Source organism: Pteropus alecto, unplaced genomic scaffold (genome assembly GCF_000325575.1).
Source record: "Pteropus alecto unplaced genomic scaffold, ASM32557v1 scaffold185, whole genome shotgun sequence".
NCBI classification, from domain to species: domain Eukaryota; kingdom Metazoa; phylum Chordata; class Mammalia; order Chiroptera; family Pteropodidae; genus Pteropus; species Pteropus alecto.
The window spans coordinates 8,310,927-8,323,903 of record NW_006438088.1 but is presented as its reverse complement, the minus strand read 5'-3'; the positions used below and the strand labels follow the sequence as shown (position 1 = coordinate 8,323,903).

Below are 12,977 nucleotides of genomic sequence, written 5' to 3'. Positions count from 1 at the left end.
AGGGAAAATCTTTAATATAACTAGTTTAACATCATTCTAGGAAAGAGTTCAGTGGGGCTAAAACTCGAAATTGAATGTATTGATTTCCCAGAAAAGGCTAGTGTCATTTTAGACACTGGTAAGGTACAGAGAGATATGGAGGGAGGTAGCTCTTTGCCACAAGCACTGTAATTGTCTGCAAGTTACTTTGGGAAAGAATACGGGCTTTGGGGCCAGAGCGCCTGGATTCTAAAGTTGGCTCTACCACCTGGAGCAAGTTTTTTTGTGTCTCAAGGTTTTTGTATGTAAAATGTGGGTAATTATAATTCCATTCTCTTAAGGTCATTGGAAGAGTAAATGATTTACTGTCTATTAAGCACAACTGGGAGTGTGGGCTGGGGCCAGCATCAGCACAGAATTTAATAGGAGAAGTGACATGTACAAGAAATAAGAGGATGAACAAAGATCATGTGGGAGAGGATGAGATAGGGGAAGATAATGTTTAGTGCTCAATCAAGGTATCCAAGGAATTTGAATTTCAGTAGAATTTCAAGAAAACTGACCAAATCCAGCATTAAAAAACTAACTACACCATGGGCAATTCCCAAAAGATTTCTGTTCAGACAGATGTCACAGGAAAGCTTCATTCACAGAGAAAGCTCCCAGAAAAGTTTTGGAGAAGAGTAAAGGGGAAGAGGGGAGATGGTGATAGAATGTCACCTTTGAAATAAATGGGTTTCTGTCCCAAGGGAGGAAAAAAGAATGACAGACTGCCGAATTCAAACGACTCAAAGTTATTTCAGCACCATTCCAAATGACTTCTCATTCCATTTACATGGTGTGTTTGGTGAAATAAAGTGATCAGGATACAGAAGGTGAATTATTACAGAGAAAAAAATAAACATTACTTGTGTCATCAGCTCAACAAACAAGAAATGAATTTGCTGACTAATGTATAAACACATGGGAAAGAATCTTTTTGCCCCCATAGCCTGGGACCAGTGACACTGATATTAAACACCACATGGCAGTCTCATTTTACATAGAAGGGTTTAAAAAAAAAGGTCATTTTGACTAATATTCTCCTTCTATGGTTAATTCCTATTCAAGTGGGAAAAAATCCTCCAAAAAAAGTTAGGAATTAAATGTTAAAACTTAAGGGGCTGGATAAAACTGTTAGCTTTATGTTTCATTGCAAACCAGGGAAAGAATGACTCTTAAAATGTTATTTGCCATTGCAGAAAATTAAATTTTAACTTTTCTCTTCATATACACAAATTCATTTGAGAAGACCTGAAGAACTAAATCCGATTGAAATTAAGGTGAAAGATGTTCACGATTAACGCACGTGTGCTAAGAATTTGCATGTCTCAGCTGAGCACCACCTGAGCAAAGCCAGCTGGAGGTGATCTCATTTCACGTTAGAATGCAAATGCCCTCTCACTGGCAGCAGTGGAGCATCACCAAGGTTACTCAATATCAAATAGCCTGCAAAGATTCTAAACCAACACTGGAGACTTCAGTGGTACAGTGAATGATAACAGGCCTTATCCACAGTACCTTCAATGTAGCATTTTTATGCTGCACTGAGTGAAATGTAGAGGCCACTCAAGTTACTCACTTTATCAGGAATTAAAATAGAATTGCTGAAACAGCAGACTGGCGACAGACACAAAAACAAAACAAAAAGCCTTTTGTTTAAACGATCCATAGTGCTTTGTTAAGACCTGTATCATTTAAATGACTGTCTTTGCTATTCTATCTTTTGTGTGCTGCTTACCAATAAAAAAAAGACATGTCTCTTTACCTGCTGAAAAGCAATGATTGTTCATTCTTCCTTAGGTCTTGTATCTGACTTCCGTCTCGCAGGTTAACTACTCTTTCAGGGTTACCATGCTTAGAGTAGTTAGCATTATACAAAATTTTGTGAGCCATCGATTCCAACATGAGACGTTAAAGTCTCTTTTGTATAGCATTTCCAATCTGTCAATTCCTTATTTTTGTCTTTTCTCTCGAAAGAGAATTTAATCCATCATTTCATCAGGTTGGGCAACTTTCCCTAAGGACATAAATTTTTTAAAAATGTCTAATGAAATACTAAACCTCTATATTTAAAAGCCTTTGATAACTTATCATTTGTCTTTGAAAAGTCGACCTAACTAAATTCATAAGCACTGAACAAGAGCATCAAATGAAGTAATTCTCCTCACCAAAGAACCAGCAATATAGTAGAGCTACATTTCTATAAAGCCTCCAACAGCACCTCCAACAGCATCTAATGAACAACGTAGAGCTACATTTCTATAAAGCCTCCAACAGCACCTAATGAACAACTTCAGCATTCTTTTGCTTGACCTCAAAACATCATTTCCTTAATCCTAGGTCTAGGAGACAAGGTTGAAACTTGCCTTCTGCCTGTGCCCCAAGTTCACTGCCAACCACCAGCTCAGGGAACACCCTCCCATTCTCTTTGCATCTGCAACCTTTTTCTCTCCGGTGGGTTCCTTTTGTCTACAATCATGTAACTAAAGGCTCTAGTTTTTAAAACAAGCAATAATTCCTCTACCCTGCTGCCACCTCAAAATATTGTCTCTTTTCCGTTTTGTTGACTTTTTGTACTTATATCTTTTAAAATTGCTTGTTTTATTTTTCTGCTTATACAAATCCATTTTTATCTCATGAAATCTGGCTTCTTAAATCCAGAGTTTTCCTTGCAACTGCTCTTCTGAAGGTCACCAATGGCCACCTCATGACCAATTCAATACTTTCTTCAGACTCTCTCCGCATCCATGAGAACAAGGATGACTGCCCCGTCATGATCTGCTCTCCTCCAATTACTCTTTTACCGACTTCTTCCCAACTCCCTAAAATAAAGCCTTCCAGGTTCGACCTCGTGCTCTCTCCACCCCTAACCTCCTCACTCCAGCATTCTCACCAGTTGTTCTCACCAGATGGGGCTTTGGGCTCCCATCTCTCTCCTGAGTTCTAGCTGACCTTTCCAGTACCTGCATAAACTTAACAGTATTTATAACACCACACACTGGACTGTGTGCTGGGACCATACAAATGACAAGAAAAGGCCCTGCTCTCAAGGATCTTGCTATCAGATGGGGAGAGAACCGTGAAAACACAATTACGTAGCTTAGTATACGCAGTTTAACGGAGGGATGTAAGGTTCTGTGAGAATGTGTGGAAGTGTAGAAGGCACGCCAAGGTCTGCCCTGGGGAGTCCAGGAAAGCTCTGTGGGGACCTGGGCACCCACAAGATGGTTCTTAAAAGGGGACCAGGAATTAGCCAGGTGTAAGAGGTTATGGTTCAGAAGGGAGAAGGAATGAGCTGGAACGTGCAGTGGAGACAAAGGGAGAACAAGACAAGCTAGCACTCCAATCAAAGGACTTTATCTTTACATGTGAAGAAGGCACAGGGTAATGAACTTGGGTGGAGGGACAGAGAAGCATGGGGGAGGAAGCGATATGGCAGACGGGGTTAGACAAACAGGCGTCAGGTCATGAAGATTCTCAGGTGCTGAGGAAGTTAGGTTTTACCCCGTCCATGACAAGGAGCTGGTAAATAATTTTTAACAAAGGGGAAGAATGATCAGATTTATGTTTTAAAGACAACACCCAGGGACAAAGGTGAGGCTCAATGATACACTGTCATCAACCAGTCTGTACATGAGTTACTCATACATACACTTTATCTCCCTAGCTAGTTTTAAGCTTCCGGCAGAAAGCAACGTCATTCATTTTTGACACAGCAAAATATCCAGCCCAGTGCCTCACTTGTAGGGGGCACTTAGAAATTTTTATGTCAACACAAACTTAGATTTTAGACAACCCAATCTGTTAGGACTTATGCTCAGCAGTAAATTATATTTTTGTGTCAATAAACTTCATATATCTGACCCTTAGTTAAGTACTAAGAGGTCAATCAGAATTTTAGAGCTTAGACGGAAACTTAGAGATCATAAATTGTTTTCCAAAGGAGGAAGCCAAGTATAAACATGGGATATGATTTTCCAACGTCCCAGAGGCTACTAGCAGCACTGGAATCAGAATTCTAGTTTCCTATCTCATCTTCTAGAATAATTAATTGCAACAGAACAAGATGTCAGTGCTACCTGGGTTTGGGAAAGATGAGACAACTATATTTCTGAGGTCATTCAGTGGCTTTTTTTTTTTTAAGTTTATTGGGGTAACATTGGTTAATACAATTATATAATTTTCAGGCGTACATTATAATTTGACATCTGCATATTTTGTGTCAGTGGCTTTTTCAGAATAATACACCACTCCTCTACCCCTAATTCTATGCCTATCTTTCTTATAACTAGAAAATAACTTAAAATTCTATACAAATAAAGAACTTAATGTTCCTTACTTACAAAAAAATTTGAAAGATTCTTTTTAACCAGTGATACTCCACTTTCTCCTTTCACGAATCAATTTTTGTCAAAGGATTCTTCAGAAAGGACACAAGTAATGAACTAGGAAAGGAGTAAATTCAGCCGTAAGTGCTAAATCCCTGGTATATTTAATATTTCCAAACCCATATCTTTCTTTCCCTTGCTTTCTATAACCTGTCCCCTTTTCTCTAAAAATCTACTGAGATACTAATAACCTATTATAACCCTAAAAATAAGCAGCACTAAACGCCATTAGGCTGAAACATGGTTCTAGGTATTAGTCACACAAGATGTCCCAAGATGAAGCTTCCTTTTTTTTAATTTCTCTTAAATTTATTTGAATTTTAACGAAATCAGAGATGAGTGAAAAGATATCTTGAACAACTGGGAAGCCATCACCTTTAGTATCCATAAACTATTTTGCATTTCCTAAGTTAACTGGCTAAAATTCCAAAACTGCCTTGGGCCTTGTTCCTCTGACCTTTTGAAAGCTGACTGCTGCTGAAGAGGCATTAAAGGGATAGGCCTCCTCAGTGTCCTCAGGGTCTGAGAGCAAAAGAGGCCAGCAAGGGCTGAATTCGAATCATGACAAGGTCATCATCTATAAACTGCCGAGTAGCTATAAACTAAACCCTTAACTTCCATGGGTCTTGGTTGACTTACCTACAAAATAAAAAGGGGATTTATTCATCAGGGGACCTGGGAGGTCCCTGCCAGCTCTAGCATTCAAGGCATCTTTCAGAGGTCGACGGTGAATGGGGGGAAAGGCACCTTGCTTATGTGGATGAAAGGACCCTAAGCGTCAACTATCTCAACTGTCACTGTCATCTGACAAAGTTCCTTGTTTTCTCCCTTGATCCCTCCTCCCCATAGCATATATCTGGAGTATAACGGATGGGAGAGAAAACACCAGCTAATTCACAACAGCCATTTCCACTGCACTTAAAATGCACTCTTCCCTCCAAAAACACTTAACTGCTTTGAGATACTTTACATAAATAAGTTAATTTTATTTCCATATAAACGAATGGTATGATCTTTATTTTATAGATGAGAAAACAAGCTTAAATGGTTGAAAAAACAAACTCAAAATTCAACTCAAATCATATATCCTTAGTACATAACAGCCAGAATTTGAACCTGGATGTGACTCATGCACTTTTCATTAAACCTGGGCTTTTCCTATTAGAAAGCGAGGACAACAGGAGGTTTCTGGAATTTAGGTTATAGTCTTTTTTTAATTTTACTTTTTAATTACAGTTGGTATACAAGATTGTATTTAGTTTCAGGTGTATAACATAGTGATTAGATATTTATATACCTTACAAAGTGATCGACCTGGTCATGTTCCATTTTTGACCAGTAATGGTAAGAGTTACTTAGATATTTGCTTTATAATTATTTGTTAAATTGTACATGTTTTATGTATTTGTCTGTGTTATATGTCATAAGTTTTTAAAAAGTGACAGGAAAAAAAAAGACGAAGAATTCAATGTCGTTAGTACAAGGTGGGCTGGGCAAAGCAGATTTTCCCTTGAGTCTGTGTGATGTGGTGAGCAGACGTATGGTTCCAGGAGAGAGAGCTCTCAGTTAACATCCATGAGACCATACCTAGAAAGGAATCTCCCAGATGGTCCTGTGTAATGTGCCACAGGGCCCCAAGAGGAGAATCTACAGCCAAAGCTACAGGACTCCTGGGATACCCTAAGGGCCCATGTGCCCAGTACAGACAGATAAGACAGCCAAGGCTCCTCATCAAATCCAGAGAACCCCACAGCCTTTCTCAGAACAGAAATATCTGTCTAAGTCAAAAAGGAACTAGTTGGCCTCTTGACAATGAAAGGTAGATGCAGTGACCCTTAAAGTCTGTGTGTGTCATGAATTGTCAGAGAAACCTAGCTGACACTACTTGTTGTGTCCATTCTCTGATGGTGAATAGGTTGGTATATAGTCACGCACACGCGCACACGCACATACACACGCTGTTTTTAATCACTTGGTACAGTCATTCCTTCACATTGTAAATCCTTAACTGCTCTCTCTCCAGATACAGTAAATGTAACCCTCTGACTTTGAATTCACAAAGGCCAGATTCGACATTCCTCTCTTTACACACGCTGTTTTTAATCACTTGGTACAGTCATTTCTTCACATTGTAAATCCTTAACTGCTATCTCCCCAGATACAGTAAATGTAACCCTCTGACTTCGATTCACAAAGGCCAGATTCGACATTCCTCCCTCTGCTCACACTTCTAATTCTAGAAGCAAAGAGCAAGCTGACCTGCTAAAACAAATTTCTTCAAGAAAGAGGGCTGCGACTAAAGAACATTCCTGATACCAACAACAGATGCTCTGGGAACTAATTCAGGCAGGAGTGTACACAGATACAGTAACTAAACTGCCTGTTAAACATGCTGTGAGAAAGTATGTTTATCTCTCTCCCAAGTTGGAATTTGGGGGATGGAACCTTAAAAACAACATGTCTTTATTTCAGCCTTTATTGTGCTCATTTCAATTTTTAAATGAAGTCTCCAGGTTGTAAAGAAACAAAATCTGAACCTCTCAGTAGCCTGAGCATGCCTACTCCCACCCCCTAATTCCCCATTTCCCATTTAACTGTGGCTTTTATAATAAACCTAAAAGTTATCCAGATAAAAATTTAGTTAGATAAAAGTTACTCATCATCACAGTTAACTCTGACAAAGTTTGTGAAGGGTTCAAACAGCTATCGAAATTAAATAGGTATAATTCTGGAAATTCAATAAAAAGCTGAGTGAATTCTTTATGGATAATAGGATCCATCTTTGGAAATTCACTATTCATTGCTAGTCAGATGTCCTGTTGAACCAAATATCAAAATACTGGTTTTAAATCTAGGTACAGCAGGTCCTCCAATAACATTATCATTTCTTTATAATGTTTATGAGTAGATTCTGTAGGAACGTTGTCTTGTTTATAGCAATTAGCCTATGGTAACACTGGTTTCATTATATGTCATTTCGCTGCAGTACTAAGAGCCTATCGATGACATTAAGAGAGAACTTACTGTACATGTTTATATCCTCATTCGCTGTAAATCACTACCAAAACCTCTAGTAACAAAATAAATCAACAAAACCAAATCTTTATCTAAGAACATGCCCACCAAATCCTATCTAATTCTCCAGAGACTAGTCAACAACAAATACAAAAGATCTCTGCTCTTTTTGGACCAGAATAGAGTGAAACTGTACATGGAAGATACCCGCTCCAGGCATTCCACGTGCCATCTTACACACGGCGAAAGCCCATCTCCTCTCCAATGGGGGATGGGTGAGCTGGGGAGTGGGGGGTGTCCCAGTGCTTTTCAGGTGTCCCAGCTGACTGAACTCTCTCTCCCTGTGTGCCCACCGCACCTCATACACATTCCCAGTACACTACTGTCATTTACTTCAGTCTTGACACAAGACAGCAAGGGCAGCCATTTAAAGTTAGGGACCCACAAACTTTTATACACTCACTTAAAAACTCCTGGCATAGTAAAGAACTGAGGCTCAAATACTTATTAAATTGTGTCTATTATTTGCCTTGATGTCCTAACTCAAACTTAGCTCTTTTATTAAAATATTTTTCAGTAAATCTAGGGCCTATCTCGATCACTCTACCACCCACTAAGCATTTCTGCATTACTTTAATAAGCTAATGTTTACAACACTTAGATATTAACTTATAGAACTCACTGTATCATTTCCTTTTATATTTTATGATCCTCGAGAGGAGTTCTGAGCTCCCCATAAAAACTGACACTATAGTTCATACAATGAGCATTTAATGATTATGAAAAAGCACCAACCTGTTTAACAATAAAGAATAGTATTCCTTCCTTAAAATTATGGAGAAGGTCAAGTAAGAAAAGAAGGAAGAAAACAGATTAATCATTGTGAATAATTAGTTACCTTTCTATATTTTTAAGCAAAGAACGTTGGGTCAAATGAACTTAGAATGATAACCTTATATAACATCGTACCTTACTAGTACCATGTAGTCAGGGACTGGACATTTTTTCTTTTTAATCTTCATTATGAGGCAGTAAGTACTCTGCACTCATGTTCTGTTTATCTCAAGTTGCTAACATAGTGTAGGGGAAGCGGTAAGTGATTAAAAGTGAAAAAAATGAAGAAAAAAACTCAGATGCTCTTCCTCATTTCATCTTTCTCAATACTGTTCTTAAAGTTATTATTTATCTTAAATCTCTTAAGAAGTATTTAAATCCAGGCTTTAAAGAATTTTTCAAAGTTAGTAATTTTCGTAATGGTAAATCTCTTCAATGAACCATATTAGGGCATTAAAGCAATTACTAAAACATTTACCTTTTCAAAATTAAATCCAAGTGTGGGCAAAACCAGTGGTGATATTTCATATGAATCTACTGAATTAGTCGAAAAGAATATAAAATCGGAAAAATCTATATACAGATGTTTAATTTTCTAAGAGAAGAAAAGAGAAGCTCTGATCTGATACTTGAAAATACATGAAAGAGGCAGTGAAGCCCAGTTTCCTGGAGACTGATCAAAAAGAACTGGGCCTGAATATTCAAACTCACACATACCTTCCTGAGAGTGTTCTCTGCAAGGAAGACATGCAGGGCTCAGTGCTGAGCTCTGAGAGAAATGTTAACAACAGCACTGCCTCGGGGGTTTGTCCTGGGACAGGTGCCATTTAATATTCTTATGGATCATTTGGGAGACGAAGGTGAGCTATAAGTAGAGAAGCTCCTGGTCAAAATTCACTAAAGATAATCGCTAAGAACGGAGGAGATCTAGAAGAAATTTTGGTTGGATTTAGGTATAAAAAGTAACCAACATCACAAAGGCAAAGGTCAAGTCAAAGTACAACTCCAAGGCCTTATGAAAGAGCCTGACTAATGCCATTTTTTCCTTTTAAGCTTGCAGTGACTAAGAATATATAGGTGCCTCTGGTTAATGAAAAAGGGAACTCAATAATGTCCTCATTTCTGGAAGTCCAATGTCAAGGCTGTAAGACATAAGATAGAGTAATAAAATACAAGATAATCTAAGCATTATAAAAGATTTAAGGAAGAAAAAAACAAGACTACGCTTTTTCTGAACTAAAATGTTTGTAACTAAAATGTCTGTACAATTCTGTGAGTCCTTTGAGAGCTATTCCTTTTCTCTCTACATAGAAATTATCTGCTTTCTTTAACTCTCATACTGCAACTTTTGGCCCATCTCTTAGGTATTTTTCACACTGTGATTTGCACTGTAAATAAAAGTATAAATTCCTTGAGAGCTAAGATCCTGACTTTGTACTCTGCACTTCTGCCAGAAGAATAGATTTCTAACAAATGGTTGCTAAAGGCAATATAATGCAGCAGTTAAGAATATGAGCTCTGCAGCCTCAGACTGTGCAAGTTTAAATCCTGGTTCTACTACTAACTTTAAAATCATAGGAAAGCTTCTAATCTTTGCGTCTCCATTTTCTCATCTGTAAAACTGGCACAGTAATAGTAAGTAGTAGGGTTACTGTGAGGACTAAACGATACATGTAACAGGCTTAGAATGGTACTTGGCACACAGTGTTTAATGAACGTTAGCTAGTCATCACTAGTTACAGAGTCATAGTAACAGTACATTAATGACTGGTGTACACAAAAAAGAACTATGATAAATATTACAGGAGTCCTCATGCTGGGTTTCCTTTGAGTCAATAACAGTATTCCTCCTAGATTTAAGTCTTTCACAATTAGATAAAATACAGGACCCCCAGTTAAATTAAATTTTAGATAAACAACAAGTACTTTTTTAGTATAATTATGTCCCAATTTCGTGGTAGGAGAAAACAGGTAGAAGCAGCATCCGAGAGAATAAAAGCATTGGTTTGCTGTTTTAAGAAAAAAGTCTGAAATGTTAAAAGTTACTCCTTCCTCTTTTAAAGAACTTCTTGAGCACAATGTACTCTATCCATCAGTTAGCTGACAGAACCCCACCTTACAGGAGCCCAGCTGGGTGCTGCCCAAGTTCTGATAAATCACACAATTTGCACTCCTTCAAAGTCTACATATAGGTCCTCTTTCCTCTCAACTTGAACTAATCAGAACAAACCATTAGAAAGTATTAGCCTTAACAAATCTGTTTTGAATACTGACAGTGGTTTCAAAAAGGCAGTGGCAAAATTCCCCATGTCAGCAGGGGTGTATTTGGATTAAATCAGTACTGGTGGTTTAAACTCACTAAAGGGTTTCTTCTACACAGGGGTGAGCTCTGCATGCCTGTAAACAGGCAGGTTTCTACCCCAACATATTAGGCATGAATTAGGTTGTGAGTATTTATGCTATCTCATAAAGTCACAGCATACTATGTGTTCATTATAAACAGGTCTTCTTTCACAAATAACAATCAGATGTATGCTTTCAACTCTCAGCAATGTAAGAACGGCAAGCTTGCAGGTCGCAGTCTTACCCCTCAGGACTGATTTGAGGTTGAGCTTGGCTTGCCGGTGCAGGTCCTCCACGCAAGGGGGTCTCGTGGAGGGAAGGAACACGTTCTCCTGCTGGTGCCATGGAGCAGTGTAGTGGACGGTCCACCGACTCTCCTCATCTAGGGTGGACACCGCTGTGGAAAGAGAGAAAGACAAAATCCAGGTGTCGAATTAAGCTTCTCTGGCTTCAAATGTATTGCATCAAGATGAGTTCTTGGTGCCTAACACTTCCACGGGTCAGGGCCAGCGAGGGGGAAATGGAGTAAATTCTTAGACTTCAGGGGTCCTTTCCAAAGTGTTTTATCTCTAAAGGGTCTAAAGGGACGGGTGAAACTGTCTATCATCACCCACAATGTTTTGGTAGAACTGTTTGCTCACTTAACTGCTTCCTAGATTTTTAGGCCCTCCCTCTACTCCAATGCTAGAAAATGACTGACGAAATTGATAGAGATTCCAATTCCTCCTTAAGCCCACCATGACAGACGTCTGTATTCAATTGTAAATTGCCGTTGCATATCAGTAAATGTTAGATTATCAAGATAGAAACTATTTTTTTTCCTGAGAGGTCAAGACCAAATCTTTCCTCTCTAAAACATTATTTTAAAATGTCACTGTTATAAACTCAATTTAAAAAAATTAAGCATAAACATTCAATGTAATATATTTAAATAGCATATCTAATAGGAGTAGAAATCAATTTGTGCTACAAAATTTTCCCTGTATTTCTTGCTTTCATGGAATATCTTTATATTAAAATGTCTTTTTAAACATTCCAATGTAATTGACTTTTCCCAACATAATCGATCCAACTAAATTTTCCCAGCACAAAAGAGATTGAAAACATTAGAGGAGGGAATGACAAGTAGTCACGAATGAACACTCAATCTGTATAATAATTTTCCTTTATTCCTCCCAGGGCTTGAGACCTCTTTGTCTATTTTGTTTTTCATGACAACACAAACTAAGTGGAGCCCAACATGAAACAACTTTTTAATGCTTTCTATATATCTGCCACTGTGAGCCAGGCATAGGGGAGACGAGAGAAGCATCAGAGAAAGACCCTCTGCTGAGTCATTTACAGGGAGTGATAAGTCTAATGCCTGTAAAATCAGCAGATACTAGAATTGTGAGTCAGGGGCAATTCTTCCCAAACTGTGACCTATACTATAGAGTGTACACTGGACATATCCATTTCTACAACATAACATGTCTCTGGTAACTAGACCACAAAATAGATCCTAAAAATAAAATGAACAGGCATGCATGAACTATTGAACCTTTCTAGCTGAACGTATTTAAAATTAATTCAATGTACCTCATAGCACAGCTACCAGAGTTATTATAAAGATCAAGTGAACTAATGTCTGTGAAGTCTTAGCTCATAACGTAACTTACGTAAAGCATGGTTGTGGCAGGAGCAGTGAAATTACTCTAAAGGAGCCTTTGACTTTAGAACCATCATTAAGGAGGAACCAGGCCTTTCTCAGCGCCCCTGGGAACCTGAGCCACAGGTTAGCCCTCAAACTATAAACCATCTTTTCTTCCGCTAATAAATTCTAAAAGTCTCGTGTCCAAATAATTCATTTCTTAAATGATCCTACATTCTCCATCAACTGAATAAAATTCTCCATCAAAGAATAAAATGGGAAAATAAACATTGAGAACTAGATCTCAAGGTAAAAACAGAAATGTCCTGTGTGCTTTCTGCGTTTAGTGTTTGACCAAAGCAGCATGTAAATTAGGCACCTGGTATTTCACAGAACCTCTTGTTGAACAAATGTTTTGCATGGTACATGTAACTATCAATCTTAATACATAAAATCCACAAAGACCTGACTTAGCGCTTATTTATATATCTGAGAATCTGTGCAGGGCAGAGCTTACCGTATGTCCCCCGAAGAGGAGCCCTAGTTAATGACAATGTTTTCTGCTGATGTCCATTTACTTGAAAGATTGAATTACCATACTTCAGGGTTGCAAAATATTGAAAATTGAAACTCTTTCTATGTGCCCATGACAAATCGAATCCAAGCAATGGTATTGGAGCCGGTGAATCACCCCAGTGGCCCCACTGTACAATTACCGACCGGCTCCTGCAGAAGAAGTTGTCTCT

General features: G+C 38.3%; 1 protein-coding gene across 1 annotated transcript in view; it reads right to left on the bottom strand.

Annotated features, from left to right (window-relative positions):
- NHSL1 (NHS like 1) overlaps positions 1-12,977 on the bottom strand; it is a 94,762-nt gene that overhangs the window by 44,232 nt on the left and 37,553 nt on the right. The window contains exon 2 of the mRNA XM_015592089.2: positions 10,846-10,998. Within this exon, the coding sequence (XP_015447575.1) occupies positions 10,846-10,998 (153 nt within the window). The remainder of the gene's footprint in view (positions 1-10,845; positions 10,999-12,977) is intronic.